General features: G+C 41.2%; 1 protein-coding gene across 2 annotated transcripts in view; it reads left to right on the plus strand.

Annotated features, from left to right (window-relative positions):
• Positions 1-24207, plus strand: part of CUNH11orf49 (chromosome unknown C11orf49 homolog) — a 219310-nt gene that overhangs the window by 80204 nt on the left and 114899 nt on the right. For both annotated transcript variants that reach the window (XM_008843563.3, XM_008843561.3), the window contains exon 3: positions 2310-2440. In XM_008843563.3, the coding sequence (XP_008841785.1) occupies positions 2310-2440 (131 nt within the window). The remainder of the gene's footprint in view (positions 1-2309; positions 2441-24207) is intronic.

Consider the following 24207-nt stretch of genomic DNA (forward strand, 5'->3'; position numbering starts at 1 on the left):
TTTTGAGACGGGGTCTCCCTGTAGCCCCAGCTGTCCTAGAACTCACTATGGAGACCAGGCTGGCCTTGAACTCACAGAGATCCACCTGCCTCTGCCTCCCAAGTGCTGGGACTACAGGCGTGCGCCACCACACCCGGTAGTAGTTTACTTTTTTAAAACAAAGCGGGGCTGGTGAGATAGCTCAGTGAATAAAGGCACCTGCCACCAACCCTTAAGATCTGAGTTCTATCACAAGCATCTACATGGTAGGAGAGAACTGACTCCTGCAAGTTGTCCTCTGACCTCCACCAGTATCCTGTGGCACACATAATCCCCACTCCCCATGAAAGAGAGAGAAAGAGAGAGAGAAATAAAAAATTTAAATAAAGTGGCCAAGTGTGGTGGCTCACGCCTTTAATCCTAGCACTCTGGAGGCAAAGGCAGGCAGATCTCTCTTAGTTCGAGACCAGAGTTCCAGACCAGCCAGAGTATATAGAAAAATCCTGTCTCAATAAATAAATAAATAAATAAATAAATAAATAAATAAACAATTTAAATAAAGCAAGCAGATTATATCATGAGGCTTATAAATGAGATATTATGGGAATTGGGCATGAAGGATAGAATCACAAGAAGACTGTGCAAAATGTTGCATTTGAGACAATATAAAAACTATACTAAGAGACTGGCAAGTGCTCAGTAGTTAAGAGCACTGGCTGCTCTTGCAGAGGACCCAGGTTTGGTTCCCAGAACCCATATTGTGGCTTACAACTGTCTGTAACTTCAGTTCCAGGGGATCCAACACTCTCTTCCAACCTCCATGGAAACTGCACATACAGGTACACTTATATACATACAGACAATACACTCAATTACATAAAACAGAAATAAATTTTAAAAACTATACTAAGACCGGACATGGTGGTACACCCCTTTAGACCCAGGCAGAGGCAGATGTTTCTCTGTGAGTTCAAGGCCAGCCTGGTCTGCAGAATGAGTTCCAGGCTAGCTGGGGCTATAGGAAGGCCCTGTCTCAAAAAGACAAATAAAATATAAAATACTAAAATAAAATCAATAAAATAAAACAAAATCTTAAAAAAATAAATATTATACTAAGGATATGACTTAACTATCATTAGTTCCATTACAGTATAGACCATGACCTAGACAACAGCTTCTCTCCTAGGGTAGAAACATGCTTTGGAACTAATTCTTTGCCAAATAGCTCCATAAATTTAGGCTACCATGTTACCATTTAGACTTCATTTACTGGAAATGTAGTTTGTCCCATTTCCTTGCACCGGCTCATTGGCTGTATTTTTCATTTTCCTTGTGTAAGATGACAATGGCCCTGCCATAAACTGCATGAGCAGATTAACCGTTTCATAGCTTTAAAAGTAGATTTCTAGGGTAGCTTTCCATAAGCAGTGTTTGTAATTTGCTTTTTCATTAAAGCACTGTTAATATTAGCAGAAAGGCTGATTTTCTCTGAAATGATACCGTTCTGTGAGACTATAGACACTCTCCCCTGACGCTGGCCTGTGAGAAGGGAAATGGACTAGATGGCTCCTGAAAGCTTTTCTTGTTCCACTCAGAGATCTGCACCCCCTTTTAGGTGGTGAACATATGAAAAGTGACTTTTGGAATTACTACTGGCCCTGCATTGCCTGCCACCTTCAGCTTAATGTCTGCTTCACCACAAAGATTAACATGTTTTCCACTCTTCACTCATTTGTCAGGGGAACTTCGGAGTGTTCTGGAACTTGAAGTCTACCCTTGGTAGGGATGATTAGTGGATAATTGCCTATTCTTCTGTGGAATTTCCATTTTTAGATGACACTGGGCTCTACAGTCATTATTTCTTTGGCAGGAGAACCCAAATGCAATGGAGTATATGTTTTCCTCTGTCCCTGGCCCAGTTTAAATGATGACTCACTTGGGCCCTGGGGCTTTGCTTCATGCTCTCATTTAGGGGCCACTTTCTACCCTCCTCCTTATTTGTCTTTAATGTTCTTTTTGAAAAATCATATATCCTGTGACACATAGGATGTGTCTCTGTTGTTACTGTTTGGTAAGTACACAATACAGTACCACCCCCCAAAGTGGACAGGCAACCCAATATGTCCTCAGCCATGCCATCCAAATAGAAGCTACTATGGGTTGGGATAATGCAGAAAGAATGTCTTTAGGGAAGTGAGGCCTATTCAGGACACTTGAAATGCTGGATGGGGTGAGGGAGAAATATTCAGAGCTTTGTTAGTAGAAAAACCAGACACCCCCTCCCTTGTTTGAATTTCATCTAATGATGATTTCTTATTTTTGCTTTCTAGTTTTAACAGTGTATGCCAAGGAACTCACATACTTTTTCGGGAATTCAGCTTCATCCAAGCCACGCCTCACAACAGGGCATCATTTTTACGGGCCTTCTGGAGGTGCTTCCGAACTGTAGGCAAAAATGGTGGTAAGTCTTCACAGTTCTTTTTAAAAATACTTTATTTTATTTTATTATTTTAATTTTTGGTCTTTTTGAGACAGGGTCTCCCTGTAGCCCCAGTTGTCCTGGAACTCACTATGTAGACCAGGCTGGCCTTGAACTCACAGAGATCCGCCTTCCTCTGCCTCCCGAGTGCTGGGATTAAAGGCATGCGCCACCACGCCTGGCCTAAACTTTTTCATTATCATTACATATTTTATAGTGATCTCTGATCAGTGATCTTTGATTTTACTATTGTAATTAGGTTTGCTATTGTAATTTTACTTTGATTTACTCTTGGGGCACTATGAACAATGCTTATATAAGACCAGAGATCCGTTCCTCTGCCTCCCGAGTGCTGGGATTAAAGGCATGCGCCACCACGCCTGGCCTAAACTTTTTCATTATCATTACATATTTTATAGTGATCTCTGATCAGTGATCTTTGATTTTACTATTGTAATTAGGTTTGCTATTGTAATTTTACTTTGATTTACTCTTGGGGCACTATGAACAATGCTTATATAAGACACTGAACTTCACATACAGGGTTGTATGTGTTCTAAGTGCTCCACCAATGAGCCATTTCTCCATCTCTCTCCCTCTCTTTGAGCCTCCCTGTTCTCCAAGACACAGCATTGAAACTGGGAAATTATTAATGGTCCAGTGGCCTCTAAATGTGCAGGGAAAAGAAAGAGTTGAATGTGTCTCACTTAAAATCAGAAGCTAGAAATACTTAATCTTAGTGAGGAAGTCGTGTCAAAACCTGACTAGGCCTCTTATATCAGTTAGCCAATTATGAATATAAAGGAAAAGTCCTTGAAGGAAATGTGTTTGAAGTGCTGCTCAAATGGACACACAAGTGATAGGAAAGAGAAACTGTGGAGCCCGGCAGAGTGGTGCGTATCTGCAATCCCAGCACTTGGGAGGCTGAGGGAGGAAGATCATGAATTTGAGGGCAGCTTGGGCTAGGTAGCAAGATGCAATTCCAAACACACACAGGAAGGAAAAAAGGAAGGCAGGAAGGGGAGAAAGACAGAGACAGAGACAGACACACAACCTTATTGCTGATATGGGGAAAGTTTTAGTGGTTAGATAGAATATTAAACTAGTCCTGACATTCTCTTGAGCCAAAGCTAGCCCAGGGCAAGGCTCCCACTTTCCACCTACAAAGGCTTAGAAGAACTACTAAAGTCTGATCCTAGCAGAAGGAAGTTTGTGAGTTTTAAGGAAAACTTTTCTGTATTATTAAGATACAAAGTGATACAGCAGGTGGTGCTAAAATAGATGCTGTAGCAGACTGTCCAAATCTAGCTAAGATAACTGAGGGAGCCTGATCCTAAACAACAGATTCTCAGTGTAAACAGAACTATCTTCTATTTATTTGAAAAAGATGCCATCTAGGGCTTTCCTAGCTGGAGAGGAGACATTAGTCCTGGATTCAAAGCTTCAGAGGCAGGCTGCTCTCCTGTTGGGGACTGATGCAGCTGGTGGCTTTAAGTTAAAGCAAGTACTCATTTATCATCTTGAAAAACCCTAGTCCTTAAGAATCATACTAAATCTACTCTGCTTGTGCCTATAAGTGAAACAGCAAAGCCTGGATGACAGCACATCTGTAAGTAACATGGTTTACTGAACATTATAAGCCCACTGTAAGATTTATTGCTCAGAAAAAGATCCTTTCCAAAATATTGGTGCTTACCAGCAACGCACCTGGTCACCCAAGAGCTCTGATGGAGTCATACAAAGACATTAATGTTGTTTTCATGTCTATTAATACAATATCTATTCCACAGCCCATGGATCAAGGAGTAATTTATTTTTATTTGTGGGTGTGGAGAAGAGATTTTAAAAATACCATTTAAAAAAGTTAATGTGAGGGACTGGAGAGATAGCTCAGTGGTGTTCTTCTAGAGGGCTCGGGTTCAGTTCCCAGTACCCATATCAGGTAGCTCACAACCATCTGTAACTTCAGATCCAGGTGATCTGGCACATCTGACCTTCACATGTACCCACATTCATATGCACATACTTCACCCACATATATAGATAATTAAAAATAAAACAAGTTGCCGGGCGTGGTGGCGCATGCCTTTAATCCCAGCACTCGGGAGGCAGAGGCAGGTAGATCTCTGTGAGTTCAATGCCAGCCTGGTCTACATAGTGAGTTCCAGAACAGCTGGGGCTACAGTGAGACCCTGTCTCAAAAAGACCAAAAAAAAAAAAAAAAAGAGTACACTCTTATGCCTCGATGGGTGATGGGTGCTTCAGTAATCTTCCTGATACTTCATCTATTGTAGTATAAATAAATAATAAATAAATAAATAAATAAATAAAAGAATTAAACAAGTCTTTAAGAAGTTAACATATATTATATTATAGGAAACAGAATCATAAGAAGCAAAGAACTGAGCTGTTTGTGATCACAAGCAGTTCATCTGGACATTTTCGTCTAGGTCCTGTATGTGTACACACTTCCATTTCAGATAACTGAACTTGAATAGTGTATGCTATGCTTTTCCACACATTGTGAATATTCATCAATTCTAAATCTCAAAACTACATGAATATTTTTATAACCAAAAATATGCTATTCCAAATCAGTGTGTTAGAAAAACAACAACTGTACTCTTACCTTTCATGGGGACAAAAAATTTACTGAAGACAAAAATGGCAACAGGCAGAGTTATAGTTAAAGTCCTGCATTTTCTGAATGCTCAATTTAAAAAGAGACAGCACAACAGAATATGCTAAACATAGTGTTTCTAAGAGAATTTATTGGACCTATACTATTAAAATATTAGCAAGAAGGCATGTTCTTACTGAAGTAATGTATTTTGATAGCCCAGCCTGAAGATGTACACATAGTGTCACTGATCAAAGTGTAACTCTGAGCACACTGCACACCTCTCTCTTCCTTCTGCCCCTGTTGCCAGCCTGATGAACAAATCCTGGTTCACACTGCCAAAAGGGGGGGGTAACAATTCTATGTCAAAGATGCATCTTTTCTATTGATTATAACAGATATTTACAAGTTGGATAATATACCAGCTCCCTGGATACCTATAAAGCTTAAATGTGAAATAATGAACTTTGTATACAATCAACAAGTATTTAACTAAAAATACACAAAAGACCCATAGTTATAATTTAAAAACATCTTTTGTTTGTGGAGATACTAGCAAAGAGCCTTCTCCTTGCCCTCTTTTTTCTTCTCCACTTCAAGGAGTAGTTTCAACTTTAAAGTCTTACTTAATACTTAAGCAATGCATTTTGTAAAGCAATAGCTGTCATAAAGACTGATTCCTCTGATGTATCTGGGCAAAGCAAATTGAAAACCCCCTGAAAGTTTCACCATTGCAAATGCCTTTAAAAACATTCAAGATTGGGCCAGGCATGGTGGTGCATGCCTTTAATCCCAGCACTTGGGAGGCAGAGGGAGGCAGATCTCTGTAAGTTCAAGGCCAGCCTGGTCTACATAGTGAGTTATAGGCCAGCTCAGGCTACAGAGAGACCCTGTTTCAAAAAGACAAAAAAAAAATCATGATTTAGCTAGGTGCAGCTCACACCTGCAATTCCAGCAGGGAAGACCGGAGGATCAGGAGTTCAGGGTCATCCTTAGCTATATATCAAGTTCAAGGCCAGTCTGTGCTACATGAAACCCTGTTTAAAAAAACAGACAACAGCCAGGGGTGGTGGCACACACCTGTGCTCCCAGCACTCGGGAGGCAGAGGCAGGCAGATCTCTGTGAGTTCAAGGCCAGCCTGCTCTACATAGTGAGTTCCAGGACAGCTGGGGCTCCCTGTCTCAAAAAAAAACCAGCCAAAAATCACATTCATGATTCATGGATGGAGATTCAAGCATCAACATTAACTTGGACAAAGTTGATTTCTACCTGCATGGATGATTGTGAGACGTTCAAGACTTGAGCAGAGAAACCACAGAAGTGAGGAAAATAGCAAGGGACCTGGAATTAGAAGTGGAGCCTGAGGATGTGATGAAATTGACAGTCTCATAAACTCTTACTATATTGCTAAAAATGGATCCTTATGTTTACAGACAAGTATGCCAGTCACTACTCATCAACAAAGCTTCTTTTACAACAGACAGAGACTATTACAGAGAGTAAGTGTCTGCGAGATGCCCAACCTAAGTGACACATCTACAATGGAACCTCTACACCCAAGGCTCATGGAACATAGTGGAACAAGGGGTCAAGAGAATACTAATGTATCTCTCAACTCTCATCAACGAAGCTTCCGCATGCAACAGAGGCCACTGAACACAAAAGGCCAAAAGATTGTAACAGCCAGGGGAGGGGGGTATATGACTGTAAGGAAACAGTCTTACAGGCTCCTGGGACCTTGCTCATATGAACTTATAGCAATGGTGTAACATGCACAAGACCCATGCAAACTCAGACAAAAACCCAGTGCAGAACTAGGGAAATGGACAGCAGGCCCCAACCTTAGCCAAAGAACTATTGGCAACTGATTACTACTGTGTGAGGGAGAGTTGGTCTTTAAGGGAGAGACTCTAGATAGGCTGACTAGACCTCAGTGGATGAACTTGCACTGAGGGATATCTGGGTATACTAACTTAACAGGCCTAAACATAAATGACAGAATGCATGAAATCCAGTGGAGGGGGTATGGGAAGGTGCAGATGGGGGAAAGAATATAAAGATGATTAAGATGTTTTGTATGAAATACACAAAAATTCAATAGAAATTAAAAATATATATATATTTTTAAATTTTATGTGTGTGAGTGTATTGCCTGTGTGTATTTAAGTGCACCCGTGTCGTGCAATGCCGTGGAGGTCAGAAGAGGGCGTCAGATTCCCCTTGAAATGGAGTTAAGAACGGTTAGTAGCTGCCATGTGGGTGCTGGGAATCAAACCCGGGTCCTCTGCAAGAGCAGTCAGTGCTCTTAACTGCTGAGCTCTCTCTCCAGCCCCTCAATAAAAAACTGAAAAAAAATAAAATAAGATCTGCTGAGGAGGAGCTCATTTTATGGATGTGCAAAGAAAGTTTCTTGACATAGAATTTTCTTTGCAAATAGACACTGCAAATAAATTATTGTGGAAATTACATTAAAGCATTTGGAATATTATGTAAACTTAGTTGACAATGCAATGGCAGGTTTTGAGAGAATTTAATCTAGTTTTGAAAGAAATTCTCCATTATGGGTAAAGTGCTATCAAACAGCACCCCAGGGTACAGAGAAGTCTTTCATGAAAGGAAGAATCAATTGATGTGACAAATGTCATTGTTGTCTTGTTTTAAGAACTTACCACAGCCATCCAGCCTCAGCAACTACCTTCCTGTTAGGTCAGCAGCCATCAACACTGAAGCAAAATACTTCACCAGCAAAAAGATTCCGATTCAGTAAAGACTCAGATGATCATTGACATTTTTTTTTCCAATCATTGACATTTTTAAATGAAAAAGTGTTTTTTAAGTTATATATGTTTGTTGTGTTTTTAGATGTTGTGCTTTTGCATGATTAATAGACTACAATATAGTATAAAAGTAATATTTACATTTAAAAAATTTTTTAAGGTGTGTTAGATGTTTATGTGTGTGTGTGGTATGTGTATGTGGGAAGGTGTGGTATGTGTGTGGTATGTGTGTGTGTGTGTGTGTGTATGTGTGGTGGGGGTGTGTGTGATTTGCCTGTGTGTATGGAGTGTGGATGTGTGTGTGGATGTGGTGGGGGTGTGGGGTGGTATGTGGTGTGGAGGGGGTGTGGTGTGTGGGGGTGTGGTGTGGGTGTGGTGTGGGTGCATGCTGCCATAGCATGGGCATGCAGGTCAGAAGACAACTTTTGGGAGTTGGTTGTCTCTTTCCACTGTGGGTTCCTGGGCTCAAACTTGCGTTGTCAGGCTTGAATGGCAAGCACTCTTACCGCCGAACCATCTCACCAGCCTTAATGTAACCTTTATATGCAATGTAAAGCAAAAAATTTGTGTGACCCACCTTATTGGAAGCAACGGTATTTATAATCAAAGGTGGCTCCGAACTAAGCGTTCGGCATCTCTGAGATGCGCCACATGAAGATGAAAATTCCTGCATGTAAGGTGAATGGGAACTGAGAGAGGGAGACAGATTAGGAAAGCTTCAGAGACTTACTGCTTGATTGAAGGTGGGAAGGCAGAGTAGCAGTTATTCACAAAGGTAAAGGAGAAAAGGCATTCCAGGAAGAGCAAGCATCAAAGCATGATACACTGAATGTTTAAGAACTGAGCTGAGGACTCTAGCTTGTGAGGGAAGTTAGGAAAGGTAAGTCTATAAAGGAGCAAGGGTCACCTTCTGAAAAACCTTTTCTTTTTCCATGAAAAAAGAAGTTGGGTTTTTTAATTTTATTCATTCATTTATTTATTTCTGCACACTAGGAACTGAGCCCAGGGCCTTGTTCATAGGCTAACTAGACAAGTGCTCTGTAAGCCAAATCCAAGAATTTGGATTTATTCTGTTGGTATTATTTCAAGGCTTTTGGGTAGGAGAATGATGTGATGTTATCTGGGTTGTGAAAGATCTTTTTACAGAGAGTAGAAGATGACTCAGTTTGGAAGCAGAGAGCATAGAGTCTCGTAGCAGCTGAGCCAAAAAATAGATCATTGTCCATGGAGGTGGAAGGATACTTTTAGAGGTAAACTACACAATTTGATGATAAGATTTAGAATGTAAAATGAGTTACAAGACAGAGAAAATTCCCAGGTTTCTGGCTTGGGCAACTGGGGCAGGACTAGTAGAGGAGAGCTGGACCTGGTTTGCACAGCCCTGTAATCCTGTAATTCAGGAGGCTGAGGAAAGAGAATCACAAATTCAAGGCCTTCTTGGGCTCCAGAATTAGCCCAAGGTCAGCCTGGGTAATGTAGGTAAGATTTTGTCTCAAAATAAAGAATAAAAAAGGGTTTGGGGATTTGGCTCAATGGTACTTTGCTTGCCTAGCATGTACAAGGCCATAGGTTCAATCTCTAGTATTGAATGGCAGGGGATTTATTGAGGAAAATATTGTTTGATTTTTAAAAATTCTGATAGCCTATAAACATAAAGCCCTTCATTTATTTATGTATACACTTTGATCGTGCTATGTTCATATTGCTCCACAGCCTTACACCTTCCATCTCCACAACTTTCTCATCTTTCAGAAGTGGAACTGTACTTATTAAACATCTTTCCTTTTCTTCTCATGTCCGCCTCCTGGAAACCACCATTCTAGTTACTGTCTCTGTGATTTTGACTACTCTCAGTGCCTCATGATAGTGGAGTCCTATAGTGAGTTATGCAATATCTACTCTTTGGTGGATTGTTTGTTTCACCAAGCCTAATATCCTCAAAGTTCATTCACATAGCATGTGTCAGAATTTCCTCCTCTTTTTTTTTTTTTTTGGCAGTAATGGGGGCTAAACCTGGGGCGGCCTCATGAAAGGTGAGCTATATCTCTGACCTACAGTAGAATCTCCTTCTTTTTGAATGTTTCATTATATGTGTATACTCTATTTTGCTTCTCTATTATTCTGTGGGTAGATACTAGAGTTGCTTCTACCTTTGGGCTATAAAATAATGTAGTATATTGTTTTTGAAAAGTTGATGTTTCTTCAGGATACAACTGAAAAGCTTAATCAAACAGGTACTAAAAGTATAGATTCAGAGTGGTAGAATAAAGTCTGCTAAAGTAAAAATTTTCAAAGCACTTTTTAATCCTTGGGAGAAGAGCAATGCACACTAGAAAATGCAAATCATTTTTAAAAAAATTTTATGTGTATGAGTGTATTGCCTACATGTATGTAAGTGCACCCATGTCATGCAATGCCCATGGAGGTCAGAAGAGGGCTTCGGATTCCCTAGAACTGGATTTACAGCTGGGTTTTAGCTGCCATATGGTGCTAGGAACCAATCCCGGGGCCTCTGTAAGAGCTGTGGTGCTCCTAACCGCTGAGCCATCTCTCCAGCCCCAGCAAATTATTTTTATATTTGAAAACTATTGGTTTGTCATCTCATTATATTCTAAGGAAGACATAAGAAAGAGGCTTATTCGGTAAAGAGTGTGGCTTAGGTGATAGAATGCTTGCCTAGCATGTATGAAGCCCTGGATTGGATCCTTAGCATCACATAAAACCGAGCATGGTGGTACACACCTGATACTAGCACTTGGAAAATTACTGAAGCAGGACATCAAAAGAGCAAGGTCATCCTTGTCTAGTAGTGAGTGGGAAGCCAGCTTAGGTAGGATACATGAAATTCTATCTAAAAAGGTTGGGGAGGAAGGCTGAAGAGATGGTTAAGTGCGCGAGAGTGCCTGACTTTGGATTCCTGGAACCCATATAAAAGTGAAATGTGATGGGTGTGATGGCCCACAATCCCAGCATCCCAGAGGCGGAGGCAGGCAGATCTTCCTGGATTCAAGGCTAGCAGGTCTTTATAGCAAGTTCCAGGCCACCCGGGGCTACATAGGGAGAGCTGTCCCCTGCAAAAACCAACCAGCCAACCAACAATAACTACAAAAAAACTGTGGTGGCAGATGTCTGTAATCCCAGCACTCCTACAGTGAGATGGGAGTTAAAAAACAATCCCCCAAAACCTCACAGGCCAGCTAGCTGGGAGTATGCAGCACAGGGGCCAACAAGAAAGACTATGCCTCCAACAATGTAAAAGGCAAGGACTTGAGATTTTCCTCTGACTTCCACATGTATGCTTGTGCACTCTCACACATGTATACATAAACACACAAAAGAAATAACTTTTTTTTTTTGTCTTTTTTGAGATAGGGTCTCCCTGTCGCCCCACCTGGCCTGGAACTCACTTTGTAGACCAGACTGGCATTGAACTCACAGAGATCTGCCTGCCTCTGCCTCCCCAGTGCTGGGATTAAAGGCGTGCACTACCACACCTGGCCATTTAAAGAATGACACTTACTGAGAGCTGGGTATGGTAGTGCATGTCAGTGATCCCAGAACTTGGGAGGCAGAAGCAGAAGCATCAGGAGATCAAAGTCATCTTCAGCTACATGTTAAGTTCCAGGCCAGTCTAGGCTGTGTGTGACTCTGTCTCAAAAAACAAATAAATAAAGACACCTATTGAAAATGTTCATATTATACTTTATGTTAAAGTGAATCATGAAAGCTTCCTTTTATTTTTTTTTTTCGTCTTTTTGAGACAGGGTCTCCCTGTAGCCTCAGCTGTCCTGGAACTCATTATGTAGACCAGGCTGGCCTTGAACTCACAGAGATCCACCTGCCTCTGCCTCCCTAGTGCTGGGATTAAAGGCATGTGCCACCACACCCAGCTGAAAGCTTCCTTTTTAAAATGATAGAAGATGTCATTCAGGATGTAAAAGTAGATTAAATTGTTCCAAAATTTTCAGATTCTCTACATCAAAAAACCTTCTTTTACATCTGTTCTCAAGAGCCTGTTCCCATTTTTTTTTTTCAATTCTGTTTTTCCAAATAAGCATTGAATGCATTTGAAACAGTTTCTAGGACTAAGGATATAGTTTGGTAGAGTGCTTGCCTAGCATGCATGAGGCCTTGGGTTCAATCCCAGCACTGCTTAAAGCTGGGCTTAGTGGGCATGCATGTCATCCTACCATTCAGGAGGTAGAACAGAAGGAGCAGACAGCCAAGGTCATCCTCAGCTACCCATTGAGTTCAAGGCCAGCTGACCTATATGAGACCCTGTCTCAAAAAAAAAAAAAAAAAAAACTGACCAACCAATCAACCAACAAATAAAAAATAGTTTGTACAGTGATCTTCTTAAGGAAGGAAAGACCTAAATCATTTTCTCTACCAACAGATATTTCTGAAGTCTTGCCCTGTTAGAGTAAATGTGCAAGTCCAGTGTTCAGCTGCTTTCATTGCATTTTCGGGGGCCCTACGCTGCTCTAAGCAGTGCTCTGTACTTTATGTATGGCTATTGGAACCTTTCTCTAAGACTTCTACCCAGGTTCTTATTAAACTACTTCAACCATCCTAACAAATAGTTAATGTGGGTATTATTTTGCCTACTCTATAAATAATGAAATTGTGTAACTTGGGTGACTCTCTTAGAAAAGCCACATCCAGGTTTTTGGGGTGACTTAACTTTCTGAGCTTTTCTCCTTCTCTCTTATCCCTCATGCTTAAACCTATATTAAAAAGGAGAGAGGGAGGAAGGGAGGGAGAGAGAGAGAGTTGTACAATGATTTTACAGTAGGCTAGTTGTAAAGCTTCAGGTTAGACCCAGATTCACTAACATGCTCATTATGTGCATTTTCTTTTTTTTAATTATTATTTTTATTTTATGTGTATGAGTGTATTGCCTGCACATAGGTAATTGTACCGGTGTTGTGCAATGCCCACAGAGGTCAGAAGAGGCTGTCGGATCCCCTGGAACTGGAGTTATAGACAGTTGTTAGCTGCCATGTGGGTGCTGGGATTCGAACCCGGGTCTTCTGCAAGAACAGCCAGTGTTCTTAACCACTGAGCCATCTCTCCAGCCCCACTTTTTCGACTTTAATCACTGTTTCTTTGACATATAACGCCAGAGATCACCCATATCTGTTTTACTATTGTGCAAGTATCTAGTGTGCTGGCAATGGCATAATTTCCTTTATAGAATGAAAGGTGAACTCAACTTTAAGTGAACTAGCTGAGAAAAACTATTTCATTGGTCTCTATATAAATAAAATTGACCTCTACATAAACACACATACACTATGAGTGTATAGATGAAGTCTGCTCTTCCATCAGACTCTTCTTTCCCAATTCTTCCTTAATCAGTCAGAAAATACTCACTGAAGATCTGTTATGCTAAAGAATATTGGCTACATCGAGGGCTGGTTTCTGTGGTACGCCACATGGAGAAAACTACAGAAAACAGTCCAGATAGCCTTACTTTTTCCTAATTTGAAGTAGGGCCTCTTCAAGAATTTGCTTGCTTTCACAAGGGATTCATATAGCATTTGAACTCTAAGCAGATGTGGGTTTCTTTATCTTTCTAATCATAGCTGCCAGTGATGCATCCAGCTGCTGAGGGGAAGCACCTCCCAAGTTCTCTCTGATTGTCCTGTGCCATAAACAGGATCTGGATTTTATACTGGACAGTCTATACTTCTTAATTATGCAGCAATGTTTGAGTCTAAATGATCCTAAACTCTTCCCTTAAATAGTTTTAATACTGTCTCATTTTTTTCCAGGAAACTTTGGAATGCTTTCCAGGTCCAGGGTGTGTCAGGTCCCAGTTTTAATCCAGAATGAGCAAAAGCTCTTGGAGGAAAATCTTGAAAGGAAAAGATTTATTAAGTGCCCCCCGCCGCCTTTTTTTTCAGTCAGATGCCAAATGCCTACTCAGCCAGCTGCTACTATACTGTTTTTGTGTAGATAATTTCCTTAGAACATCATGTACATATTTTAGCATTTTCACAAGGAAGCTAAATCTTCTGGGAGGCAGCAAAGGAAGAACAGAGTTCCAGCACAGTGCATCTAAAAGCAAAGCCACCTGTACAAAACGTAAGGACCTGACCCCTCTGGCAAGAAACATTTTATTCCAGTTTTTAGCAAGTACAGGGATGCAATGTCATTTCTGCATGACTGAGTTCTTAATGATGCTCATTTTCCTGTGTCTGAATTTCAGATAATCTCACAAACACTACAGTAAGCTTCTTGCTATCTAGGCAACTTTAGACTTTTGGAAGCAAAAAGATCTGTTCAAATGTAAAAAAACAAAACAAAACAAAAACCTTTAAAATTCATCTCCGTGCTTTGGTATTTCTTTCAGTGTGGAGAGATTAATCTGAACTTTCTGAGCCTGGAAAAGACTGAAATTCTGTTGAAGTAAATCTTTACTTCTGTTTAGGGGCATCAGCTCAAAAGAGTTTTTTATTTAATTTCAATTAGAATGTAGCTAAGGGCTTTGTTCTTTACCAGCAGAAATATATATTTGACATGCGTATTTTTAGTTGATAAAAATAACAATTGGATGTCCTCTTCTATGAAGAAGTATCTACCGAAGGAATTTTCATGTCAAAAACAATTAGAAAATCAGACATTATACGAAACTATTTCCAGACCTTCACCAAGCAGTGGCAACTGTGGGACTTGGAAAGCACTTTCTCTTTCTTTCTCCCTTCTCCTCCCCTGCTGTTCCCACTGCTCCTCTTCTCTCTCCTCCTCTCTCTTCTCTGTTTCTCTGTCTGTCTCTCTCTGTGTGTCTCTGTGTCTCTGTTTCTCTGTCTCTGTCTCTCTCTTTCTCTCTCTCTCTCTCTGAGACGGGCCCAGACTGACTTCAAATTCCCTATGGACCAAGTAGGGCCTTGAATTCCTTATCCTCCTGCCTTTACCTACCAAGTTCTAGGATTAAAAGTATGACCACCATGCTCAACTGTGCTAGATAGCTTTAGTTGTCAACTTGACACACCTGGGAAGAGGGAGTCTCAGTTGATGAATTACCTCCATTGGACTGGCCTGTGGCCATGTCTGTGGGGCATCTTCTTGATTGTTGAGTGATGTGGGAGGGTGCAGCCCACTGTAGGCAGTGCCTCCTCTGGGAAGATGATTCTGTATTGTATAAGAAAGAGGGGCTAGAGAGATGGCTCAGTGGTTAAGAACACTGACTATTCTTGCAGAAGACCCAGATTTGAATCCCAGCACCCACATGGCAGCTAACAACTGTCCCTAACTCCAGTTCCAGGAGATCTGACACTTTCTTCTGTCCTTTTGGGGATTGCACAACAGAGGTGCACTTATATACATGCAGGCAATACAGGCATACATATAAAATAAAAATAAATAAACAAATAAAAGAAAGCAGGCTGAGCAGGGGCCAGGGGAACAAGCCAGTAAGCAGCATAGGGGAGCAAGCCAGCAAGCAGAGTTCCTCCATTGCCTGTGCTCTAGCTTCTGCCTCCAGATTCCTGCCCTGAGTTCCTACCTTGGGCTCCATCAGTGATGAACTGTGACCCAGGAGATGTAAGCCAAATTAAATCCTTTCCTCCCCAAGTTGGTATTGGTCAGAGTGTTTTGTTACAGCAATGAAGAAACAAACTAGAACAGAAATTGGTACCAGAGAGTAGGGCATTGCTGTGACAGACCTGACCTTGGTGTTTTGGGGAGGATCATGGAAGGCTTTGGAACTTTGGGTTGGAAAAGCCATTGAATGCTTAGACTTTGTTGCTGTGGAGCTTGGAACAGTTATGCTGAAAGAGTTGTAGACCATGGTTTAGGATTTGCTGCTGTGGAGCTTGGAACAGTTATGCTAAAACAGTTGTGAACAATGGAGGCCTGGCTTGTGAAGCTTCGAGGGGAAGCAGAGACTATCAGTGCTGTTTGTGGATTATTTTGAATTGAGAATCTGTGGTTTCTGGTTGGCTGGGACTCAAGAATCAAATGTGATTAAAGAGACCCAGAACTACTGAAATGAAACCTTTGCTTTACTGGGACAACTGATGCTGGTTAGCTGGGCCTAAAAAATCAGCTGTAAATAACAAGAGACCAGCATCACTATGGCAAAATCTAGGACATATTTCCTCAGGGTCAGCACAGAAGCTATGGTCCAGAGAGGTCCTGAGTCTCCATCACAAGCTGGAAGCAGGACTTGGTAGTGTGTAAGAGTCTCCTGCATGGTTCTAGTGTTGAAAGCATGAAGGGGTCACAAAGAGCAGCTGAGGCTTGGCACCCTAAGAGGCCAGAAAAGGCCATTGGTGAAAGTACAGCCTCAACTGCAGTGAAAACCCCAGGATTGAAGGGGTCATGGAAAGAATCTGAGGCTTTGCATCCCAAGAGGCCAGAAGAGGCCATTGGTGAGGGTGAAGCCTCAGTTTCAGTGGAGACCCCAGCTTTTTGGAGATGCCAGGACCATGGGACGACCACCAAGGGCAACAGCAGGTGTGGAATGGAGCTGGCCTGGGTCTGCAAGATGAGCTGTGTGTGCTGTGGACAGCAGAGTCAGAAGTGGAGCTACCAAAACTCTTTGGAGCCCAGAAGATTGTGAGTGAATCCCAGAAGTCCAGCCTTGAGCTACTTTGCTGAACTTAGATTTTGCTTAGGTGTGCCCAATTCCTCCCTTTTGAAATAAGACAGTACTTGTTTTGGATTTTACAGGTGCCCACAGTTAAGAGACTTTTAAAAGAGACTATGGTCTTTAAAGTATTTGGATTTTTTAAGGACTGTGGGACTTTTAAGGTTGTACTGTCTTACGTTGCGATATTGTTAACATATCTTGGGGACAAGAAATGGAAAGGTTGTGGTTTAATAGTGATGTGTTTGTCAGGTTGACAAGGCGTCAATTGTGCTGGATAGCTTTAGCTGTCAACTTGACACATCTGGGTAAAGGGAGCCTCAATTGGTGAATTGCCTCCATTGAACTGGCCTATGGCCATGTCTGTGGGGCATCTTCTTGATTATTGAGTGATATGGGAGGGCTCAGCCCACTAATGGTGGTGCCACCCCTGGGCAGGTGGGCCTGTGTTGCATAAGAAACCAGGCTGAGCAGGGGCCAGGGGAGCAAACCAATAAGCAGCATTCCTCCATGGCCTGTGCTTCAGCTCCTGCCTCCAGGTTCCTGCCCTGAGTTCCTACCTTGGGCTCCCTGATGAACTGTGACCCGGGAGATGTAAGATAAAATAAACCCTTTCCTCCCCAAGTTGCTATTGGTCAGAGTATTTTGTTACAGAAATGGAGAAACAAACTAGAACACCAACCTTTTAAAAAAAGATTTATTTCTATTTTATTATTATTATTATTTTGAGACAGAGTCTCACTGTGTAGCCCTGGCTGACCTGGCACTCACTTTGTAGACCAGGCTGGGTCGAACTCAGAGATCCACATGCTTCTGCCTCCTGAGCGCTGGGATTAATTGTAAGTCACCACATCTGGCCTTATTTTATTTTTAGTTATATGTATGGGGGTGGTAATATGTGAATGATAGCAGGTGCCTAAGGAGGCCAGAGGCATCAGATCCCCTGGAGCTGGAGTTACAAGCTTTTATGAGCCACCTGACATGGGTTCTGGGAACCAAACTTGGGGCCTCTGCAAAAGCACTACTTGTTTTTAACAGCTAAGCCATCTCTCCAGCCTGAGAGTTGCTGATACTCTTACCCAATAAATACCTGGGTTTATTTTGAGGTCTTTCCATTCTTGATCTCTGTGGGTTTGAGGCCAGTCTGGTCTACATATTGAGACCCTGTCTCAAAAACAAAAGCAAAAACAAAAAAAAGCCTGAGTTATATAGTGAGACCCTGTCTCAAACAAAGGAACAATTAGCAGACATTAAACTAAGCAGGAAAATATGATCAGGAAAGGGCCATCAAGATAACTCAGCCGGTAAATGTTCTTGTTGCCAAGCCTGACAACCTGAGTTCTGTCTCCTGGACTTGCATGGTAGAAGGGGAGGTCTAATTCCAGCAAGTTGTCCTCTGACCTCCACATGAGTTCTATGACATGCTCTCACCCCCCCCCAGTAAATAAATAAATGTAAATTTTTTAACCATGAGAAAAATAAATAAGAGCACAAATCTAGAAATAACAAATGATAGAATTAGTAAGGACCTTAAAATAGTTTTTTAATCATAAACATGCTTAAGTGTATAAAGAAAAACACAATGGAGTTGGGGAGATGGTGTAGTGGGTAAGAGTGCTTGCTGTGAAAGCAAAAAGACCTGAGTTCAAATCTAGAACCCATGTAAAAGCTGAGCATGGCCTGCATATGCCTGTAACCCCAGCAATGGGAAGCAAGACAGATAGATCCCAGGAGCTTGCTGGACAACCAGCCTCTCAGAAATGGTGAGCTTCAAGTTTAGTGAGAGATCCTGTCTCAAAAATAGGTGGGCAGTGATAAGAGGAAGACACCAATGGCCTTCTCTGGCCTCTGTTCCTGTACTTGTACACACACCTGCTCATAAACCACACACAACCACCACCCCCCCCAAAAAAGAAAAGAAAAACATGAGTATAATTAGGAGACAAATGAAAAATAGAAATTCAAGTAGAATTTTCTTTTTTTCCCCAGCCCTCTTTTTTACTTTTTATCTCAAGACAGGATCTTGGTAAGTTGCTCAAGCTAACCTTGAACTGAAGATCCTCCTTCCTACACTACTGAGTAGAATTTCTATAGGAAAATTATAACATCTGTATTAAAAAATTATAATACCAATTAATATTAAGTGTCTCTGTGTTGATTATGTATGTCATCATGTCCTATGTTTTAGGGGGATACTGTTATCTTGGTGGCACAGAAAATGAAATTGAGGTTTAGAAAGTTAAATACCTTGCTCTAGGACACATACCTAGTAAATGACAAAGCTTAAGTCTGAGGGACCCAGAAGGTCTGACTCCAGAGTATCATTGTGTCAGTGTGTTCTCCATCGATCCTGTCAGAGATGCTGGAAATGCCAATGAATAATGGGAGGAGCTTTCATTCTGTGAGGAGACAGTGTAGTCTGCAGACAGTGTCCAAGGAGTTTGAGGGACTCTTACAGCCATATGTAAGACTCGGTGATAGTACAGCAAAGGAAATAATTCTTTCTGCAGAAATAGGCAAAGGCTGTAAAGGAGTCAAGGCAGTTTAGCCGATCCTGGAGTAGCAGAAAGCCGTGGAGCAAAATCAGTACAAGCAAAAAGATTTTTGAAAGCATGAGGATTTGCAATGAAATGATTCCTTTGGAAAATGGTGAAAAGTTCACTGGCTGGTGTTTAACACATAATAAAGAAACTTCATTGCAGATTAAAAAGAAATAGCGCTGACTGTTTATTGTGTCAGCCAGATAATATGGCTTTACACTCATTCAGTCAGCACAGCAAACATGAGTCAGTATGCTTATTACCCTTTTGCACATTAAGAAACTGAAAGAGAATTAAATTACTTGTACATGCCACAAAGTTTTTAAAAATTTGCTATCAGCAGTGTGTGTGTGCATGCTGTGCACACATATGCTAAGGAGAGGAGAGTACATGCCACAGCACATGTGGAGGTCTAGGGATAACTGTAGAGTTGGTTCTCTCCTTCCACCTTTATGTGGGTTTCAGAGATCAAACTCAGGTCTCCAGGCTTGTGTGGTGAGTGCCTTTATCCATTGAACCATCTCACTGGTCTGTCACAGTTTTATAAATAGTGCCTCACATATTCACAAAGTCCATATTTGTAAACACTTTACTATATTGACTACATACTATCCAGTTGTGAGGGCTTCATGTGTCATGTTTTCTCCTTAAATGAGTAGAACTTTATCAATTTGTGACATTGGCAGAAGTATGAAAAATAGAGTGCAAGGCAGGTAAGACTGAAGACAGAGACCAGCCAGGAAACTATTAGAAGGTGGAACTGGAAAGCTGTTAGAGGAAGAGGATGGATAAGATATGCTAATTGATTAGGTATTGGATGTGGGAAAGAGTTAAGAATGAATGCTAGGGGCTGAAGAGCACTCACTGTTCAGTTCCCAGCACCCATTTCAGACAGCTCACAACACCTGTAACTACAGTTCCAGGGAATCTGATGCTCTCTTCTGGCCTCTACAGGCACTGCACTCACATGCATAACCCACCCATATACACATAAATAATCTTTTTAAAAAGATAATAGAGATGGCTTAGCACTTAAGAGCACTGGATGCTCTTGTATAGAATCTGAGCTCAGTTCCCCCGTAATAGCTAACAGCCAGTTCCAGGGGATTCTACACCCTCTTCTGACCTCCATGGGCATTGCATGCATATGGTGTACTTACATACATGCAGGCAAAACACTCAAACACATAAAATAAAAATAAAGAAGCAAAACATTATTAAAAATAAAATCTTAGGCAGGGCATGGTGGCGCACGCCTTTAATCCCAGCACTCGGGAGGCAGAGGCAGGCAGATCTCTTAGTGAACTCCAGGACAACTGGAGCTACAGGGAGACCCTGTCTCAAAACAATAAAACAATAATAATAATAATGCCTCAAAAGCTGTAGTCCTGTGTTGCTTAATAACAGGGATATAATAAATATTTTTTTAAAAAAAGAATGAATGCCAGAATCTAAAATATTTCTAATTTCTTATAATCCCAGCACTTGGGATGTAGAGGGAAAGGATAGGAGTTCAAGGCCAGCCTGGGCTACATAAGACCCTGTCTCTAAAATCAAAATCAATCCAATTTCTTCTCTTTACTTTTTCCCTTCCTCCCTCCCTTCCTCCCTCTCTCTCAAGGGAAAATGTAAACAGGTTAGGCTCAGATAAAGCTTTGGGCCTGACTTCCTTCAGAATTACTCCACCTAAAATGACCCCCTCATCCCTCCCTCTGTCCCTTTCTCCCTCCCTTCTTTTCTCCCTTCCTGCCCCTTCGCTCTTTATATTTTATCCTGAATTCTCTGTGGCTTTGTCTGCATAGTCTGTATGTATTCATTCTATAAACATTTTTGTATCAGTTGCTGAAAGTAAAACTGACAGGCAGAAATTCTTACTCTCAGGGATTTTGTGATGTAATAATCAGAACTGACAAAAATCCCTTCTTTTAGAGTTCACATTCTAGGCATCAAAGAATCAGTGATATCTGATTGCATGGTTTTAAAAAATCTGTTTTTCTAAAATATCTAGAGTTAATGTTGGGTGAAGTGATCTCAAGGGAAAATGCAAACAGGTTAGGCTCAGATAAGGCTTTGGCCTGACTTTTTCAGAATTGCTCCACCTAAGATGACCCCTACCCTTATTTTTCCCCAGAAACCTGATACAGACTGTAAACAACTTCCTGAGTTCCTGTTCTTGGGTTCCCCCTTTTTCAGTCCCCAAATTTCCCTTTTTCATTTTCACATTATCAGAAAATTTTCTCTAGGAAAAAATTTGAGAGCTGTGTCCTCTTAAACTTTCACGTTCCTACCTTCAATAATTTAATCTTTCCTTCTGTTTAATTTCCCTTTTTCTTTTTGTTCCATTTCAATTATTTGGGGCTTCACACGTGTCACACAAACATTCCTGGAATGCTTTTGTCCCCATCTCTCCTACTTGATCTGCCTTACCCTCAGTTCACAGGACCCTTAGGTTGCCAACTTCCCTTTATCTTTTTGGTCTGAGTTTAAAGGTCAGCTCCTTGAAGGGGCCTGCTCTGTAATTCCTTTCTTCATTTGAATTAGGATCTGCCAGTATTCCTCTTCTCATCAGAATATGTATTTTTCAAATTTTATTTGTGTATGTGCACGTGTGCACACACATAAGTGCACTCATACAACCAAGGTGCACAAGTTGAAGTTACATATGGGTTCCAGGAATTGAACTCAAGTCATCAGGCTTGGTATTAAGTGCCTTTACCCACTGAGTAATTTCAACAGCCTATCATATATATACTTTATTGTTCTCCTTTTTTTTTTTTTTTTTTTTTTACTTTATGTGTATAAGTGTTTTGCCTGCATGTATGTAAGTGTACCCCACATGCATGCAATGCCTGCAGAGGAGGGCACCAGATCTCCTGGAACTGGAGTTACAGACAGTTGTTAGCCACCCTGTGGGTGCTGGGAACCAAACTCAGGTCCACTGCAAAGAGCAATCAGTGCTATTAACCACTGAGCCATCTCTCCAGCTCCTGATTTTTTGTTTTTTGTTTTTGTTTTTGTTTTGAGACAGGGTCACACTGTGGCCCCAGATGACATGAAACTCCTTATGTAGACCAGGCTGTCCTCAATCTCAGAGATCTCCTTGCCTCTGTCTTTTGAGTGCTGGGATTAAAGATGTTGTACTATCATACCCAGCTATGTATTTTTTTTAAATATCCATTTTATTTTTTAATTATATGTATGTGTGTCTCTCTTTGTATGTATATGCATGGGAATGCAAGTGCCTGTGGAAACCAGGGACATTGGATCCCTTAGAGCTGGAATTACAAGAGGTTGTTAGCAGCCCAATATTGGTGCTGGAAACTAAACCTGGGTCCTTTGTAAAAGCAACCAGTGCTCTTAAGTGCAGAGCCATCTCTCCAGCCCCCACAAGATAAATTTTTATTTGTGTGTATATGTGTATGTGTATGCATGAGTCTATACCAGAAAAGAGCATTGGATCCCCTGAAGCTGGAGTTAAAGATGGTTGTGAAATGCCCAATTTGTGTGCTAGGAATTGAACTCAGGTTGGAAGAGCAGGAAACACTCTTAACTGCTGAGCTATCGCTCCACCCCCCCTTCTATATTTTTTTAGCCTTAATATTTTTATAGTTTCAGACAAGGTATTTATTTGAATGACTGTTTAATGTGCATCTCCTTTAGTAAACTGAAGAATTATGAGGGCAAGACCCTTATTCATTTCGCCACTAATTATACCCCTAAACCCAATGTAGGTAAGTGATTTTTCTTTATTTAATATGAAGGCTCACCGTTTCCCATTTAATAATCAGAAGATAGATTATATTATCTCTTTTATTTGGTGGTAGGACTGGTTTTGAAAATATGATTTTCTTTAACTTTTCTATATTATATAGAAGCTTTTTTTTTTTTTTGGTCTTTTTGAGACAGGGTCTTCCTATAGCCCCAGCTTGGCTCAGTGGTTAAGAGCACTGACTGCTCTTGCAGAGGTCCCCGTTCGATTCCCAGCACCTACATGGCAGCTACAAACTGTCCTTAACTCCAGTTCCAGGGGAATCTGAAGTTGTCTTCTGACCTCTGTGGCATTGCACGACACGGGTGCACTCACATATGTGCAGGCAATACACTCATACACATAAATAAAATATTTTAAAAAAGAATGCTTAAAAAAAACAAAAAAAATTAGCAGTAGTATCTTAGAGGAGATCTTATATAAGATGTTTATCTCAGCCAGTTGGTTCCCTCCTACCTCTTCATTGTCTGCCTGCTTTAAGCTCTGTGTCTTCCTGATAGTGCTTTGTTTCGAAGTCTGAAGCTTTACCAGGCTGGCCTTGAACTCACAGAGATCCACCTGCCTCTGCCTCCCAAGTGCTGGGATTAAAGGCATGCCCAGCTGAAAGCCTTTTTTTAAAAAATAGGATCTTACTATATAGCCCTGGCTGGCCTCAAACTCAGAGATCTTCTTGTCCCTGTCTTCCAGGTGTTGGGATTAAAGCCATGTGCTGCCACACAAGGCCTTAGGAGCTTCATTTTAAAGTTAATATGTTGGGCATGGTGGTGTGCACCTGGAATTCCCCCCTACTTGGGAGACTGAGGCAGTAGAATCATTTAAGCTCAGGAGTTCAAGGTCAGTCAGAGCAAGATAATGAGACCCTATCTCAAAACAAAAGAATATAAAAATGGTTACTACTCATGTACCAACTAAATGCCAGACACTAAAGTTCACACTCAAAGTGCTTTACTAACAATTTAGTCAAAGCTGTACTATATTTAAGTAATATCTAACTAAAATAACTTAAGTACCCACTGATACTTCCAAATGACTGATTGGAATGATTTGGTTCATTAACTGTGTGCAAACTTTCAAAATTACTGAGCAGTAACTCTACTCCTTTTGTATTCTAGCCTTTCTTCAAGATATCACAAACTAGTGGTTATCCAATTATACGTGCCTTGGCCTGCAGCTATCTTGCTTTGGCTTGCAGTATTAAAAATACTTGGCTGGGAGTGGTGGCACACACCTTTAATCCCAGCACTCGGGAGGCAGAGGCAGGCAGATCTCTGTGAGTTCAAGGCCAGCCTGGTCTACATAGTGAGACATAGTGAGTTTCAGGGGAGCTGGGGCTACAGGGAGACCCTGTCTCAAAAAGACCAAAAAAAAAAAAAATGCTTCTTAAAAATTAGATGCAGAGGCTGGGTGTGGTGGCGCATGCCTTTAATCCCAGCACTCGGGAGGCAG

This window comes from Nannospalax galili, unplaced genomic scaffold, assembly GCF_000622305.1.
Source record: "Nannospalax galili isolate Female #2095 unplaced genomic scaffold, S.galili_v1.0 scaffold1200, whole genome shotgun sequence".
Classification (NCBI taxonomy): Eukaryota; Metazoa; Chordata; class Mammalia; order Rodentia; family Spalacidae; genus Nannospalax; species Nannospalax galili.